At 35.6% G+C, this 16,068-nt stretch overlaps 3 protein-coding genes across 4 annotated transcripts; 2 read left to right on the forward strand and 1 right to left on the reverse strand.

The window, feature by feature from the left end:
• Window positions 1-1,383: 1,383 nt before the first annotated feature.
• LOC110878411 (cytochrome c1-2, heme protein, mitochondrial) lies at window positions 1,384-6,091 on the reverse strand. Of its 2 annotated transcripts, none has more exons than XM_022126711.2 (8): window positions 5,945-6,091; window positions 5,566-5,644; window positions 3,944-4,155; window positions 3,573-3,852; window positions 3,411-3,482; window positions 2,020-2,136; window positions 1,861-1,926; window positions 1,384-1,757 (listed from the first exon to the last, which is right to left on the reverse strand). In XM_022126711.2, exons 2-8 carry the CDS (start codon window positions 5,629-5,631, stop codon window positions 1,641-1,643), a joined length of 930 nt encoding a protein of 309 aa, XP_021982403.1. In that variant the 5' UTR covers window positions 5,632-5,644; window positions 5,945-6,091; the 3' UTR covers window positions 1,384-1,640. The 2 variants fall into 2 exon arrangements, with proteins under 2 accessions (XP_021982403.1, XP_021982404.1); XM_022126712.2 differs by having other exon boundaries at window positions 5,799-6,079.
• A 1,693-nt stretch (window positions 6,092-7,784) lies between these two features.
• LOC110878412 (kelch repeat-containing protein At3g27220) lies at window positions 7,785-11,551 on the forward strand. The gene is made up of 6 exons (XM_022126713.2): window positions 7,785-8,090; window positions 9,268-9,456; window positions 9,546-9,949; window positions 10,043-10,148; window positions 10,949-11,155; window positions 11,251-11,551. Exons 1-6 carry the CDS (start codon window positions 7,890-7,892, stop codon window positions 11,413-11,415), a joined length of 1,272 nt encoding a protein of 423 aa, XP_021982405.1. The 5' UTR covers window positions 7,785-7,889; the 3' UTR covers window positions 11,416-11,551.
• A 1,492-nt stretch (window positions 11,552-13,043) lies between these two features.
• On the forward strand, window positions 13,044-15,403 carry LOC110878413 (kelch repeat-containing protein At3g27220). Its single transcript, XM_022126714.2, has 6 exons — window positions 13,044-13,273; window positions 13,754-13,942; window positions 14,021-14,424; window positions 14,507-14,612; window positions 14,825-15,031; window positions 15,118-15,403. Exons 1-6 carry the CDS (start codon window positions 13,076-13,078, stop codon window positions 15,280-15,282), a joined length of 1,269 nt encoding a protein of 422 aa, XP_021982406.1. The 5' UTR covers window positions 13,044-13,075; the 3' UTR covers window positions 15,283-15,403.
• The last annotated feature ends 665 nt before the right edge of the window (window positions 15,404-16,068 follow it).

Genomic DNA, 16,068 nt, shown 5'->3' on the forward strand with positions numbered 1-16,068 from the left:
CAAAATCATCGATGAAGTCATGAATAGAATCACCCTTGTTTAATGGTAGCCAATTGCTCATAAGGATTGTGGATCTCTAATCCACTGAAGCGTAACAATAATTCCCCTTGGAAATCAGGCCAAGTGATCGCCGGACGCAACTGAGTAAGGACGGTGAACCAGGACTGAGCTACCCCCGTCATACTCAATTGAATGAGTTTGAGGCGCAAATTATCCGACGTCTCGTTGATCTCGAAATACAAACAGGCCTTCGTAATCCACCCCTGAGGATCGAACCCATTGAACTCCGGTAATTTAACCTTCTTCACCGCATAAGGAAGGCCATGCGAAGGACCATGAGATCCATCACCGAAATCGAAAATTCCAGAGCCTGATGACCCGTCATCTTTCACCTTCTTCTCCTGTTGTCGTACAAAACCCGCCATCATTTTACGGAACTCGGAATTCTCCAAACAATCCGCCTCTAGAGCCGCACCGATGGAATCCAAACGCGAAGACTGAGCGGTCAAATCGCCCTGAAGTTTCTGAATCAACTGCTCCTGGATGTCCAAACGAGTAGATTGGTTCACCATGGTTGAAACGGAAATTGAAGTAATATTGGAATCGGAAAATAGATCAGAAGTTGAATCCGAAATCTGAATCGGAAATTGAACAGGAACCCGAAAATTGAAACGGATCTGAAACGAATTGGATTTAGAAATCGATGAAGAGTATTCACAGATCCGAAAAAATTGAAGACAAATCTGGGTGAATATGTGAACGAGCAGAATTGAAGTAGAGAATTATAGAGCAGAAATCGCAATTGAAGAATAGTGAAGCTGAATTGAGATGCGAATTTGAGGAATCACCTGAAAGTGAAGATGAATGGAGAGCAGAGTAGGCAGGTCGGACCAATGATAAGATCTGAATGGTATAACAGAGATGATGAAATCAATTGATGCTAATTGTATTCAATTGAAAGATATGATCACGAGGATCTACAAGATAACTACCACAAGTGGTCCCAGGGCTAAGCCCTTCTCATGCACAAGGCAATGAGCCTAACAACTAACCAATTCTATTCCCCCTTCCCCAAGTCACTAGACCTCTTTATTTATAAAAGATAAAAGTTACATATACCCCCTCCCACAAATGCAAAATACTATTTAAGTGAAAACTAACATACGACATATTCAAGTTTTCCAAGTTAAGTGGATTATGAAACAAATAAACTGAACACGATCGTGACCGTTGTTAGTTGAAGCAAAACCTTTACACACCGATGCACAGACTTATCACAGACCCGGAGTTCATGTCACGCATTTAAAATGACGGCACATGACTTTACGCTACATTGTACTCATTTAATAGCCGTGCACAACTTTAGCATACTAGTGCGCATTCTATTTAAATTGCAAATCATTGATTTGATCAGTTCAGCTGAATTAAAACAACACACGTAATAAAAGACTCCATTATTCCTTGGTTTCAAGTTCCAAAAAAAAAAAAAAAAACCAGTACTATTATCACATTACAAAAACACACCTTACATATAGAAGCAGAAGGCCGAAACGCATAGTGTTCTTATACAGTAAAAAAAATAATTATTTCTCATCCAAAGTCTGGTCACAAACCTTTGACCAAGAGGAATCAATAGAATTCTAGTTGACAACATCAAGAACAAGCTTACGGGACTTGAGAACCGACCACCTCAAACGCCTGTAGTATGCAGCTTGAAGCAAGGCCAGTGACAGTACAAATATCCACTTAAATCCCATCTGCATCATCCAACCAAAATCAATACGGTTATACCACACGGATTCAAAATTACAACTTTACCCTTAAGCTGAAATAAGTTGTTTTTTTTTGTGAACAATTTACCAGTTTCCTTTCCTCCATTTCTGGTTCTGCAGCCCAGCTTAAAAATGAAACGATGTCTTTTCCCATCTGCAGTAATTAAATTAAAGAATTTAAATTTCTACCAACTGAAATTAATTAAAAGAAAATTGACGTCGACGATATAAGAAGGGGATAACAAACCTGAGCCTCTGTTGCAGGAGTGCCATCTTCATACTCAACGGCACCGTCATTAAGCATTTTAGGCATTGCAATAGCGCCCCCAGGAAAATAAGGATTATAGTGCAGACCTTCCCTGATCTGCAATATATTTGTAGCTTGACTGTTAGGTGGATTAGATAAGTGGACCAAGTTTGACCAGAATTAAAAAAAAAAAAAGTTTGCAAATTGAGAGTACTTTTAATACAATAATTAGGAGTGTGCGTGGGTCGGTTTTGGCCCAAAATCATAACCATAAGCGCGATGTCGGTTAATTGGATAACCATAACCGATCAGTCATGGTGGTTTGGTTAATCGGTTTTGAAGTAATAGCGGGTCGTTATGGATGGTTAACCGTTAATTTAGGCCAAGCTAAAAAATAGCTCATTTTTTTCTGAACATGAAATAAATTGTTATTACATATTTCTATATAATAGCATATTACATAATATTACATAATATTAACAATACATATAATCTATAATATTAATACCAATTATTACCGAATATTCAAACAAAGTGATATGATATATTCCATAAATTCATATAAACATTCAATCAAAATGATATGAAATAACCCATAACTACAAAAAAAACGTTCAACCATCATCATCATCATCATCATACTCAGTAAATCCCATCAATAGCAAAGCTAAGGTAGGGTCTGAGGAGGGTAAGATGTAGACAGCCTTACCTCTACCCCACAGGAATAGAGAGGCTGCTTCCAGTGAGACCCCCGGCTCGATAGTAGTTTTGCATCAAGCCTTGGACATAAGGCACATAACACTCAACAATCGGGACAAAGACCGATTAGTGCACGTTCCCTTTTGTCTTTCGGCTATCAACGCCACCACATGATGCATGATTAACCGTCCGCCGCTTTTAACGTTATTTTCACGAACTTAGTAAAATAACGTTAAAAAAACATTAACCGGTTTTTTTGGTTCGGTTTTGTCGGTTAATTTGGTTATGGGTCGGTTAATTCGGTTTTTTGCATACCCCTAACAATAATAAGTAATAAACTAATAATTTACAGAAATAGCTATAATCAGTTTATTGATAGTTTGATATGGCAATTTTCTTGGAAAATTTAACTAATCAACAACATGGTCATAACTGTCTTTAAAATAACATAACTATTTTAAAAATCTAAAAATCATATGTTACATGTCAATGAATAACAGTTAAGTGAACATGAAATCAAAATAACACCGTAACACTAAAACATCTTCAAAAGCAACAAGATCTCGTGGTGAACATGTCTATCATAAATAGCAATTTAACACATAACACCACCTACCAAACCGCCCTCCAAAAAGACGTCACATAGCATAAACGATGTATATTAATATGTGGTATGAGATTTTACAACTCACCGAAACACCAGCAGGGGGGTCACGGTAGCCAGTCAGAAGTGCAAATACATAGTTCTGTCCATTGTGACGAGCCTGACGAAACACAAATTGTAAGAATCTATAGTAAATATAGCAATAAATAAAAGCAAGAATGAGGAGTTAGTTAGTTAGTTAGTTAGTTACTTTGGTGATAAGACTGAGGTCTGGAGGATAGGCCCCACCATTAGCAAATCTAGCAGCTTGCTCATTTGCGTACGGTTGAGGAAACCGATCACTGAGCTTGCCAGGGCGGGTAAACATCTCACCCTCATCGTTAGGACCATCAACAACCTCAATTTCCGCAGCCATTGCTTTTGTTTCCTCTTCTGTGTACGCCACACCCACCAAGTCACGATACGAAATCAAACCCATCGAATGGCATGATGCGCATACTTGTGTGTACACTTGGTGACCACGTCGGATCCTGATCAACGAACAAAAAAAAAAAAAGTCAATATGAACTAAGATGTTGTATCACAAAAAGGTAACGAAAATTAGTTGAAAAACAAACTTACGAAGCATGGTCATATGAACTGAGAATGCCTTCGTGGGGCCAAGGATAGCTTGGACACTCTAAGCCATGTTCAGCCTCGTCAGCAGATGCTATTGTTGTGAAACTCAAAAGCCCTGAAACACCTGCTCCGAGAAGTGCTAATGCCCTAAGGGACTTCGTTCCGGAAGCATCTTGATCCTTCTTTGGAGTTAGAGATGACAAAACTGGAAGGGCCTGGTTTTTTTATTGATAACTTGTAAATTATTGTAGCAACTAGTGATTGATATATTAAAACGAAGCTAGACTTGAGATATTAGCAACTTATATATTTCTTATGTCATGTTTGTGATCCCAACTGGGAAATCAATAGACGATACATAACAAGAAACTAGTATAGTGTCTGGCAATGGAAATGCAGAAGAGTATCGTAGTATAGTATGTCAACCAAGTTACGTTTATTCTGGTGATTCTTGGGCCAAGGTCATCAAGAGGCATGCAAAACATTTACTTTGGCAAAATGCATGTTTACGTTTAGAAAATGGTTACATGTCTTCTAGATGAGATCGTTTTACTTCAAATGGGAAAAAAAAACAGTTCATATTCTCAAGTGCATTATATCATGAACTAGCTTTGGGAATTGAGTGTTTGGGTAAATCTCTGGGCTAACTTAATTTCGGCCCACATTAGTTCTGAAACTAATGAGCAGTAATCAGATTATCTCGCATTCGCATCACCAGAGGCCATGTACTTAGATGGAACATTAGCTGACATGACCAAAGTGAGTGCTAAATCCATATAATCACGGTCTGTATAATACCAAAGTGCTAGTAGTATCAACATTAGTACTCTTTCTTTAATCGTACACCGACTACCAAGTAAATGTCACGAACTTACGATTTAGTTTGAACTCAGTACGTCAAATTAGCCCGTGTCCCAGATAATATAATTTAACTACTTGATGCACATGTACATAGTTGTTAATGGCGTATAGCGACAAACAACGATAAGGTACCTATATGCTACATAGCGAATAGCGATAAATAGAAGGCGGCTATTTCATAAATAGCGATACACTGGAATTTTTTTTTTAATTTTATATGTATATTGCATCAAAATACCCTGGTATATATGCTATTTTACATGTATATTTAACAAAAAGCTAAAATCCAGCAATTTTATAGCTATATTTAACTGCTATTTATATTTTTAAAAAACAAAAAAAAATTGTCGCTATTCTCGCTATGTATCACGACAACCCTAATAATAGTGAGCCTAGACTCATACGCTACGTAGCGGGCTATAGCGATTGCTATGCTCACTATTGACAAGTATGCACATGTAGTTAGTTTGGTTATCAGGCTATCTAATAACCCTCTTTCGATTTAATAATTACTAGCTAGAAAAACAGCCAAGCTTAGAAAAAAGATACATAACAAAATCTACTCTTAAATAGCTTTTGCGTAAATAAAAAGGATAGAACAAAATTTTATGGAGACACTCACTCATACACGTAAAAATAACAGAATGTTAACACAGCCAAAACCGTAGCCCAACCGACCAGCAAATACAGCCACAAAAGAACCAACAAGGAAATTACTTCTAACAAAAAAAATTAAAGAAAATGCAAACCACAATAATACTTACAGTGGAATGAGAATGAAGTCTGCTGCTCCTAAGCAAGTGGTAAATTCCCCTACCACCACCAGCCATTTAACCCAATTTCCTGTAAACACACATATCATAACACATAGTCAACTACCATATAAATCCACCCCCAATTTCTATACAAATTATCTCCAAACAACAAACTAAAAAGCTGCTTACCCTAAAATTGTAACTAAATAAATTACAAAAGAGCAAAAAGAACAAATGAAAACCTAAATAAACGGAGACAAGATCTGGGTATTTCAATCAATCAATCGATAGACATGAAAGCATAGGGAGATTGCAACACATTTCGAAGGGCGTAGATTAACAGACTTATATCGATGATTAAGTGTTGATTATGTTTGGGAGCACTTACAGGATGGATGAAGTAATGGTCGCCGGTTGCGGCGTTAAACGTCGAGAGAGATCGAATAAGGAAGGGGGTGTGGAGATTATTCTTCGGCCACTTTTGCATCAAACAAGCACGACGACCGTTCTCAGTCACAAGACCTTTTGGGTGGGCCAAGGCCTGTTTTATCTTATCACATATATTGGGCTTCAAAACTTTAGCCTTATGCTCCCAAACACTCTCGTCTAAAACTCAAACCTTTTGAATTTGGATTCTTGTGGTTTCAGTTTTGTTGTCATTTTCATCTAAAAGAAAAATCTAGTCAGATTTTTCAGTTAACATCCAGTTTTTTTTTTATCTTTTTCCTCTCTTTTAATGGAGGGCAAAATTGTCAGATTTTTTTAATGTCCTATAATAAAACGTTAAAAGACAATTTTGCTCTTTATTAAAAGGAAAGAAAAAGACAAAAAAAGTTGGATGTTGACTGAAAAATCTGACCAAATTTAAAAGGAAAGAAAAAGACAAAAAAAAGTTAAATGTTGACTGAAAAATCTGACCAAATTAAAACCTTATTAAAAAGCAACTCTTTTATGCATATAGTAGATGTACACTTGGCTTTGGGAGTTTTCCAAAAAAAAAATTGAAATTTTCATTTGTAACCCTAAAGTTTCAATCTTTGGCAAATTAAGTTTAAAATTTTAATTTTTGTTTCCTTTTTAACCCTAAAGTTTTAATCTTTGACAATTTGAGTTTAAAGTTTTAATCTTTGGTAATTTAACCCCTTTCATTATTTGATTTTTCACTTATAATTCAAAAGTTTCCATCTTATACAATTTAACCCTAAAGTTTCAATCTTTGGCAAGTTAAGTTTAAAATTTTAATCTTTGTTTCCTTTTTAACCCTAAAGTTTTAATCTTTGACAATTTGAGTTTAAAGTTTTAATCTTTGGTAATTTAACCCCTTTCATTATTTGATTTTTCACTTATAATTCAAAAGTTTCCATCTTATACAATTTAACCCTAAAGTTTCAATCTTTGGCAAGTTAAGTTTAAAATTTTAATCTTTGTTTCCTTTTTAACCCTAAAGTTTTAATCTTTGACAATTTGAGTTTAAAGTTTTAATCTTTGGTAATTTAACCCCTTTCATTATTTGATTTTTCACTTCTAATTCAAAAGTTTCCATCTTATACAATTTAACCCATTTGATTAATTTGATTTTTCATTTCTAATTCAAAAGTTTCCACTTTTGTGATTTAACCACTTTGATTTTTTTTACTTATGTGTTGTAATCTTGGCTTTGTGGGTTTTTCAAAGAAAAAATTGTTATGCATATGATTGTTGCAATCTATCCTCATAACTTTTTTTTTATTTTCAACGTTGGCCCTTTAAAGTTTTCATTTTCTACAATTTTTTCGTTTTATGCTTCGTTCTAAATTTTGTGACTTAACACATCGCAACGTGCGTCTTTTGTTTAACGTTTTTACGTTTCGTTCTAAATTTTGCGAGTTAACACGATGCAACGTGCGTGTGTGGGTGAACGTTTTTATACCGTCTATTTTTTCCCGTTTGACAGGTTCAACATAACGTGCACGTCCTAAATCGACTTAGTTATAACTAAAGAATCCCCGTCGCAATGCGGCGGGTCGTAATTCTAGTTTATCTAAATTTAAAAGATTTAACTTTTGAACTAAAGTTGTGACCAAACCTCAGAAACCATTTTTGTTGTTTACTCCTTATGTTATCTCAATTGTTCACGTTATAACATAATATAAAGTGTCTGTAATATCAATTTTTTCACATAACAAACATTAAAAAAGAAAACACGTTCACACCCCAATAAAGTTCACCGACGAATCATGAAAGTAAACATCGGCTGTCTACCGGTAATCGGAAACCGTTGGCGGCCGCTTTTTCTGCAACGATATATATGGCTTTTATCTACTTTCCGAGATTTTATCACCACATAGAACATCATGAAAAAGAATCACATTTCCAATAAATCAAGAATCCTGTTGTTGTTCACTGGTGTTCTTGTTGCTGCCGCATTCATTTTCAATTACTTATGGGCTTCATCTTCCCATTCTTCTGCTGCATTTACCCCTATCCATTACAACTGGGTTCGTGAGAAAAATGATCTTGTAACCCTACCTAATTTCTTCAATGGCACTGATGAGGTCAGCCAATCATCCACTTTCCGTATTTTAATTTTGTTGTGTTCTTTGATTATGTTCCTGATTTGAACCTTCGAATACTGTATACATGTTCCCCTCTATATTGTTTGCTATTTTCGTCTAATCGATTTAATTTTGACTTTTGAAGTCAACATAAGTTATACCAGATTTGAAATTGATATGGTTTCTTTACAAAGTTAACAATTAAAAACTTGTGCTTAATATATATTACTTGTTGGCAAACACAAATTAATTAATATTTTCTCTTGTGGCTGCCCACATTTGTACAATTTCGACATGGGGTCTAACTGAAATTGACCCACAAAAGTCAAAATTTGCATTTTCTTCATGTGATCAGCTGAACTCAAAATTGAGTTTTGGATGATGGGTTTGTGTTGTTTGTAGTAAATGCTGTTGATTCGAGTGTATTAGTCTATTAAAGTAGTAGGCTTTAGATCCGTGAATACATGGGGTTGTATCGTAGAAACGATATAATTATATAATCGGTAAAAAACTTCATATAACTGACGTATTTTTATTACCATATGATAATTCATATAACTAACTTGAATTTATCTGAAAACCGGTCTATGATTTTAAGTAATGCTTGAATACCGTGATAGCTCGTGTATTACACGGGTTGAATACTGAAAAATACGTAATACATGAATATATATGTATATATACTCTTCATACGACTGAAATTACGTATTACATTACAAATTATAATGTATATAATTTATATTATTTTTATTATTGTGTATCTTTTATATATTACTTTTATTTAAAGTAAATGAAAATAATTTGATTGGTATGTCATAAATTAGATTTGTTATTCTTACTAATAATTGTTATGCGATTTAATTAATTATTAGTTATAAAATTTTGATCTATGTTGATGGTTTATATATATGACGAATAAAATAATATCATAATTAATGTGAATTTATTATGTCACAAATGGGTAAAAAAGAAATTAATAATATCAAAATATGATTAAGTTACTCTTTCCTAATTTATAAAACATCTATTTATTTAGGGGTCATGTAGGGATTGGGCGGGAAAAAAATGGTGAAGTGAAATACGGTGGTGACACGAGTCCAACTTTGTTTTCATTTATTAGGTAGTAGATGGATCTTTGACTTATTTTATTTTTAATTTGTTTGTTGTTGCATTGTAGATTGCAAGTTTTAAAGATGAAAAAGATAAAATCCCTGAGAGGTTACTATCAGGAACCTTTGCTGATTTACCTGCACCCGAAACCGAATGGGAAGAGATGGCACCCGCGCCTGTGCCACGGCTTGATGGCGCTTCGATACAAATCAATGAACTCTTTTATGTGTTTTCTGGATATAGAAACCTTGACCATGTAAGAATCAATCTTTGCTTCATGGGAAATTGCATATATTCTGTACAGAATCTATATATTCAACTGATTTTTTTCAAATTTTATTATAGGTACATTCCCATGTTGACGTTTACAATTTCACAAACAACAAATGGGAAGAAAGCTTTGCCACACCGAAACAAATGGCTAATTCCCATTTAGGAATGGCTACCGACGGGAGATATATATACGTTGTCTCAGGGCAACAGGGACCTCAATGTCGAACTCCTCCTGTAGCCGAAACATTTGTGCTCGATACTCAAACAAGAAAATGGCAATCATTTCCCCCATTGCCAGAACCAAGGTATGCTCCTGCAACTCAAGTTTGGAGGGGAAGACTTCATGTGATGGGTGGCGGCAGGGAGAATCGCCATACGCCCAGTACAGATCATTGGAGTATTGCGGTGAAAAATGGCAAACCGTTGGAGAAAACATGGAGGAAAGAAGTGCCAATTCCTCGTGGAGGTCCGCATAGGTAAAAACTAAAAACTGACTTTAACTAATTATATCCGCGTATGCAATCAATTGGTTTTGTAAAACGTTTAACGTTTATGTTGTGTTTTAATAGAGCATGTGTTGCTGTTGGTGATCGGCTGTATGTTATTGGTGGTCAAGAGGGTGACTTTATGCCTAAACCAGGGTCACCTATTTTCAAGTGTTCACGAAGGCATGAGGTAAGTTGATTTCTAAAACCTACCATTGTTAAAGTTCATTTTGACTCTTGTGGGTCAAACCTGTTGCTTTTATGATTAGGCCTTTAAATGAACCGAACGAACACGAACGGGGCATATTCGTGTTCGTTTGTTTAACTTTAATTGAACAAACGATCAAACATGAACATGTAAACGAACGAGGTTTACTTGTTCATGTTTGTTCGTTAAGAAATGAGTGTGCTCGTTTTCGTTTATGTTCGTATGTTAATAGTATAAACGAATAGTTCATTAACGTAAACGAATGAACATATGAACTTACATAACCGGGTGAACACCAATTAGAAGTAAACGGGAACATCAATGTGTTGGCCTAAAAAATAATAAACTAGACTAAATTGTAAGCGGTGATATTTTAATTTGATAAAGCTAAACCAAATTGTAACGGGCCTGAATATTTCAAATGAATATGTAAATGAACAAACTTAAAGAAACGTAAACTAATGAACTTAAATTGACATAAATGAACGAACGAGACATATGTTAATGTTCGTTCATTCGTTTAACTATATGAACAAAAAATATGTTCCTGTTTGTTTGCTTATTGAATAAACAAACATAAGCGAACTTCCTGCCGAACGGTTTACGAACTATCGGTTCGTTTACAAGCCTATTTATGATCAAACTCGACACCAAGTTTATGAAATTTTGAAGTTCAATTTAGCATATCTGACCTTCAAGATTCAAACAGTTATGCTTGTATATTTCATATAGATATAGCAGCAGATCATAAACTGAACTGTTGTTAATGTTGAAAACTTCAGGTAATTTACGGTGATGTTTACATGCTTGATGACAAAATGAAGTGGCATACATTGCCACCTATGCCTAAACCCGATTCACATATAGAAGCTTCATGGGTAGTTCTCAACAATTCCATTGTGATCGCTGGGGGCACAACCGAGAAAAATCCCGTGACAAAGCGAATGATATTAGTTGGAGAGCTTTTCCAGTTTGATCTCAACTCAAAGGTATATTCATCACTGCATCCTCTTTTTTTTTTTTTTTTAAATTTTGGTTTGCTTTAAACATAGAGCAGACGCACTAATAATACAAATCAACACAGAAATGGCACGTGATTGGAAAACTTCCCTATCGTGTGAAAACTACGCAAGCAGCATACTGGAATGGATGGTTTTATATCACGTCGGGACAGCGAGACAAAGGACCAGACAATCCACAACCGAAGAAAGTTGTGGCAGACTTATGGCGAACCAAATTGAGCTTGTAAAAAGATCGTTCTCATTTCTCAAACGAATTTATTTCTTTTGTCGCGAAATAGTATACAATCAAGAGTAAATTTGTTCCAGTTTTGATAGTTAATGCATTTTGCCACACCATGATAAATATAGCTTCAAATTTTATCAGCGTTTTTGCCACACCATGTTCTTAAACACTGTATGTATGAGTATGAAAAATATGTGATGATTAATGAATTGTTTCTACATCAACATCTGTTTTCTTGTTCGATTAATGTTTGTTTGACTCGTCGACACCCGTCTCTGCGTGATTTGATGAATCTAGAGTGATGTTATGGTGTTTATCGATCCATACGGTTTCTACAAATTTCAGCAATTCCTTTCAGTTAGATGTTTGCTTGTTGTCAGATTTCAATGGAGCTGAGAGTTCAACCATAGTGAACTAAAGCAGTTAGCCTCTTTAAGTAGTCCATGAATCTTGCAAGTTCTCCTCGAGATCAACATGTGGTTCATTGGGTGGCAGCTCCCAGGTGAACCCTTGAGCCTGCCTAGCCAACAACTTTACGACCATGGTCGAGCCCAAAAACACCCCATGGCACCACAACGACCATCCAAGCAATTAACACAAGATAATTTATGGGTAAACAAGTCATCATTTTTATTGAGTTGGGTTGGGTTTATTCAAAGTTAGATAACCGTAGTATCTCGTTGTTTAATGAGGCTTTTTACATATTATTAAAGATAATCTAATCTGATACTAAAACAACATCTGGCTATAATCATGCAACGTGGGGTAATATTTCAAGCCACTTGATTACTTGACTCAGTTACATGAATGCCCCATCCCCTAAGAAAGACCAGAGGACGAACATAACATGAGTTTTTTTACTGGAATGCTGCTGTTTTCAAAATGTTAATCACAAATAATGCTGCTTTCAGATTTATTTCACAAATAAGGCCAGCACCATTGCAAATGGCGAATTATTAAGGGTCCTAGACTTGTGCAAGTGAATGATCAGAACGTGTAAGAGACCAGTGATTCGGTGCAGGTAAAATTGTCGTTAGTAATGGTGAATTATGCCATTTTCTCCATAAAAGCCATTTCAAATGGCGAATTCTGCACATTTTTCACTTGAAATGGCGAAATCTTCCAATTTACTGCACAGCTGCAATTTGAATTGGCGAAAAGTTAACTTTTCTGCAGAATAGCCATTTTAAATGGCAAAAAGTTGAAGAATCCTGCACAATTCTGCCAATTTCCTGCACAACTGCCATTTGAATTGGCGAAAAGTTAACTTTTTTCTGCATATTTTCCATTTAAAATGGCGAAAAGTAGCTAAATAGCCAATATTATTGGCGAAAAGTTAACAAAACCTGAAAAGTACCGCACCAATATCCATTATGAGTGGCAACTTTTTTAACTTTTGTAACATCCTAAATTTTTTTCTAACGTCGGGCGACTTAACTAGTAACAAACTGGAAGTGCGAGCCACAGGATGAAGTGTAGTCTTAGAGGTGTCGGTTTTTTACTCAATAGAGATTGAAGGGGGCATAAGGTAACTATTGGAAGTTGGTTTTTTTAGTAATAATATACTCTATGTATACTTCAAGGGGCAAAGTGCAATATGTGATTATAATACACATATAGTAAACATATTATTAAAACCAAGTGCCTACTTTCTATTAAAAATAATGAAAAAGAATCACATTTCTTATAAATCAAGAATCCTGTTGTTGTTCGCTGGTGTTCTTGTTGGGGGCGCATTGAGTTTCAATTATTTATGGGCTTCCTCTTCCTCTTCTTCCGCTGCATTTACCATCCATTATAACTGGGTTCGCCAGAAGAATGATCTTGTAACCCTACCTAATTTCTTCAATAAGACTGATGAGGTCAGCCGATTATCCACTTTCCCTATTTTAATTTTGTTTTCTGCTTTGATTATGCTCTTAATTTGAACCTTCGACTGTTGTATGCATCCCTCTTGCTTGTTATGTTCGTTTAATAGATTCAATTTTGACTTTTGAGGTCAATGGTAGTTGTACCTGATTCGAAATTATATGATCTTGTTACCAATTAAACTATTAAAAACTTGTGCTTATTATAGATTACGTACTGGCAAACACATATTAATTAATATTTTCCCTTTCGGCTACCTACATTTGTGCAATTTTGACATGGGGTCTAACTGAAATTGACCCACAAAAGTCAAAATTTGCATTTTCTTTATGTGATCAGCTGAACTCAAGGTTGAATTTTGGATGATGGGTTTGCGTTGTTTGTAGCAAATGTGTTGATCTGAGTGTGGTAGAGTATTGAAGTATGGATCTTTGACTTATTTTATTTTTAATTTGTTTAATGCTGCATTTTAGATTGCAAGTTTTAAAGATGCAAAAGATAAAATTCCTGAAAGGTTACTATCAGGAACCTTTGCTGATTTACCTGCACCCGAAACCGAATGGGAAGAGATGGCACCGGCACCTGTGCCACGCCTTGACGGTGCTTCGATACAAATCAATGAACTCTTTTATGTGTTTTCGGGATATAGAAACCTTGACCATGTAAGAATCAATCTTTGTTTCATGGGAAACTGCGTAAATTCTATACATTTGCAATAATCACTGTGAATTTTATTATAGGTACATTCCCATGTTGATGTTTACAATTTCACAACCAATAAATGGGAAGAAAGCTTTGCCACACCGAAACAGATGGCTAATTCTCATTTAGGAATGGCAACCGATGGGAGATATATATACGTTGTTTCAGGGCAACAGGGCCCTCAATGTCGAACTCCTCCTCTAGCCGAAACATTTGTGCTCAATACTCAAACAAGAAAATGGCAATCATTTCCCCCATTGCCAGAACCAAGGTATGCTCCTGCAACTCAAGTTTGGAGAGGAAGACTTCACGTGATGGGGGGCGGCAAGGCGAATCGTTATACGCCCAGTACTGATCATTGGAGTATTGCGGTGAAAAATGGCAAACCGTTAGAGAAAACATGGCGGAAAGAAGTGCCAATTCCTCGTGGAGGCCCACATAGGTAAAAATCAACTACACTAACTAATAATATGTCCGTATGGAATCCATTCGTTTTATATAACATCTGTGTTGTGTTTTGATAGAGCATGTGTTGCTGTCGGTGATCGGCTGTATGTTATTGGCGGTCAAGAGGGTGACTTTGTGCCTAAACCAGGGTCACCTATCTTCAAGTGTTCACGCAGGCATGATGTAAGTTGAATTTTAAAACTTACCTTTGTAAAGAAGTTTATTTTGACTTTTGTGGGTCAAACCTGTTGCTTTTATGATCAAAGTGATACCAAATTCATGAGATTTTGAAGTTCAAATTAGCATATCCGACCTTCGAGATTCAAACACTTATGAATGATTTCGTATAGCAGCAGATTATAAACTGAACTGTTTACAAATGTTGAAAACTTCAGGTAGTTTATAGCGATGTTTACATGCTTGATAACAAGATGAAGTGGCATGCATTGCCACCTATGCCAAAACCCGTTTCACATATAGAAACATCGTGGGTAGTTCTTAACAATTCCATTGTGATCGCGGGGGGCACAACCGAGAAAAATCCTGTGACAAAGCGAATGATATTAGTTGGAGAGTTGTTCCAGTTTGATCTTGACTCACAGGTATAGTCATCACCGCATCTTTTTTGTTGTTCTTCGTGCTTTGCTTTAAACATAGATTAGCGCGTTAATAATTAAAATCTACACAGAAATGGCACGTGATGGGAAAACTTCCTTATCGTGTGAAAACTACGCAAGCGGCATACTGGAATGGATGGTTTTATATCACGTCGGGACAGCGAGACAAAGGACCAGATAATCCACAACCGAGGAAAGTTGTGGCGGACTTATGGCGAACCAAATTGAGCTTGTAAAAAGATTGTTTTCATTTCTCAAACAAACTTTTTTATGCTCATTTCATTCGTCACGAAAGAGTATTCGACGTAGTTAATACATTCAGTCATACCATGATAAATATAGTTTCAAGTTTTATCCGCGTTTTTTGTCTTAAATCACCACTCAACTCAACACATAGTTGGGAATGTCTATAAAACACATATTCTGAGAACAGATTTATATATACATTTATTTTTTGGGCATACCTACTTCAAGTCAGGAAACTCTCAATTCACTAGTCTTTACCCAAAGTTAGTGCAACTTCAGGCATAAGACGTGTTGATTAGGCGCCAATACCACCACCATCTTTTTTCGCTAAAAGATCCTCGGATGCATCATCTGCTACTATGTTTATGCAGATTTAAATCTGCTTCCATATATCTTCCAACACGACATAAGTACAACATACCAATACAAAACGACACGTTAAACTACTAAAACATATACAAAACTCATACAAATGCAATGTTTTTTACCAACACATCATATACAACTAAAGTAATCAACTAAATAAACTTTCAAAATAAAATAAGCCGCGTAAAGAAGCTAAAGAAACATTAAAACTTGGCAGTCTATATATTAAATACAAACAAAAACAAAAAAAGTAAATTACAAAAATCGTCCTTTATGTATGTCAGTTATTGCAAACTATGTCCTTTGTCTTTAATAATTATAGAAAACGTACTCGATGTTTGCAAACTCTTGCAAGTTATGTCCTTTAGCCCTAACTCAGTTAAATTTTTGTGGTTAAATCTGACCAAATG

This window comes from Helianthus annuus, chromosome 9 (assembly GCF_002127325.2).
Source record: "Helianthus annuus cultivar XRQ/B chromosome 9, HanXRQr2.0-SUNRISE, whole genome shotgun sequence".
Taxonomy (NCBI): Eukaryota; Viridiplantae; Streptophyta; class Magnoliopsida; order Asterales; family Asteraceae; genus Helianthus; species Helianthus annuus.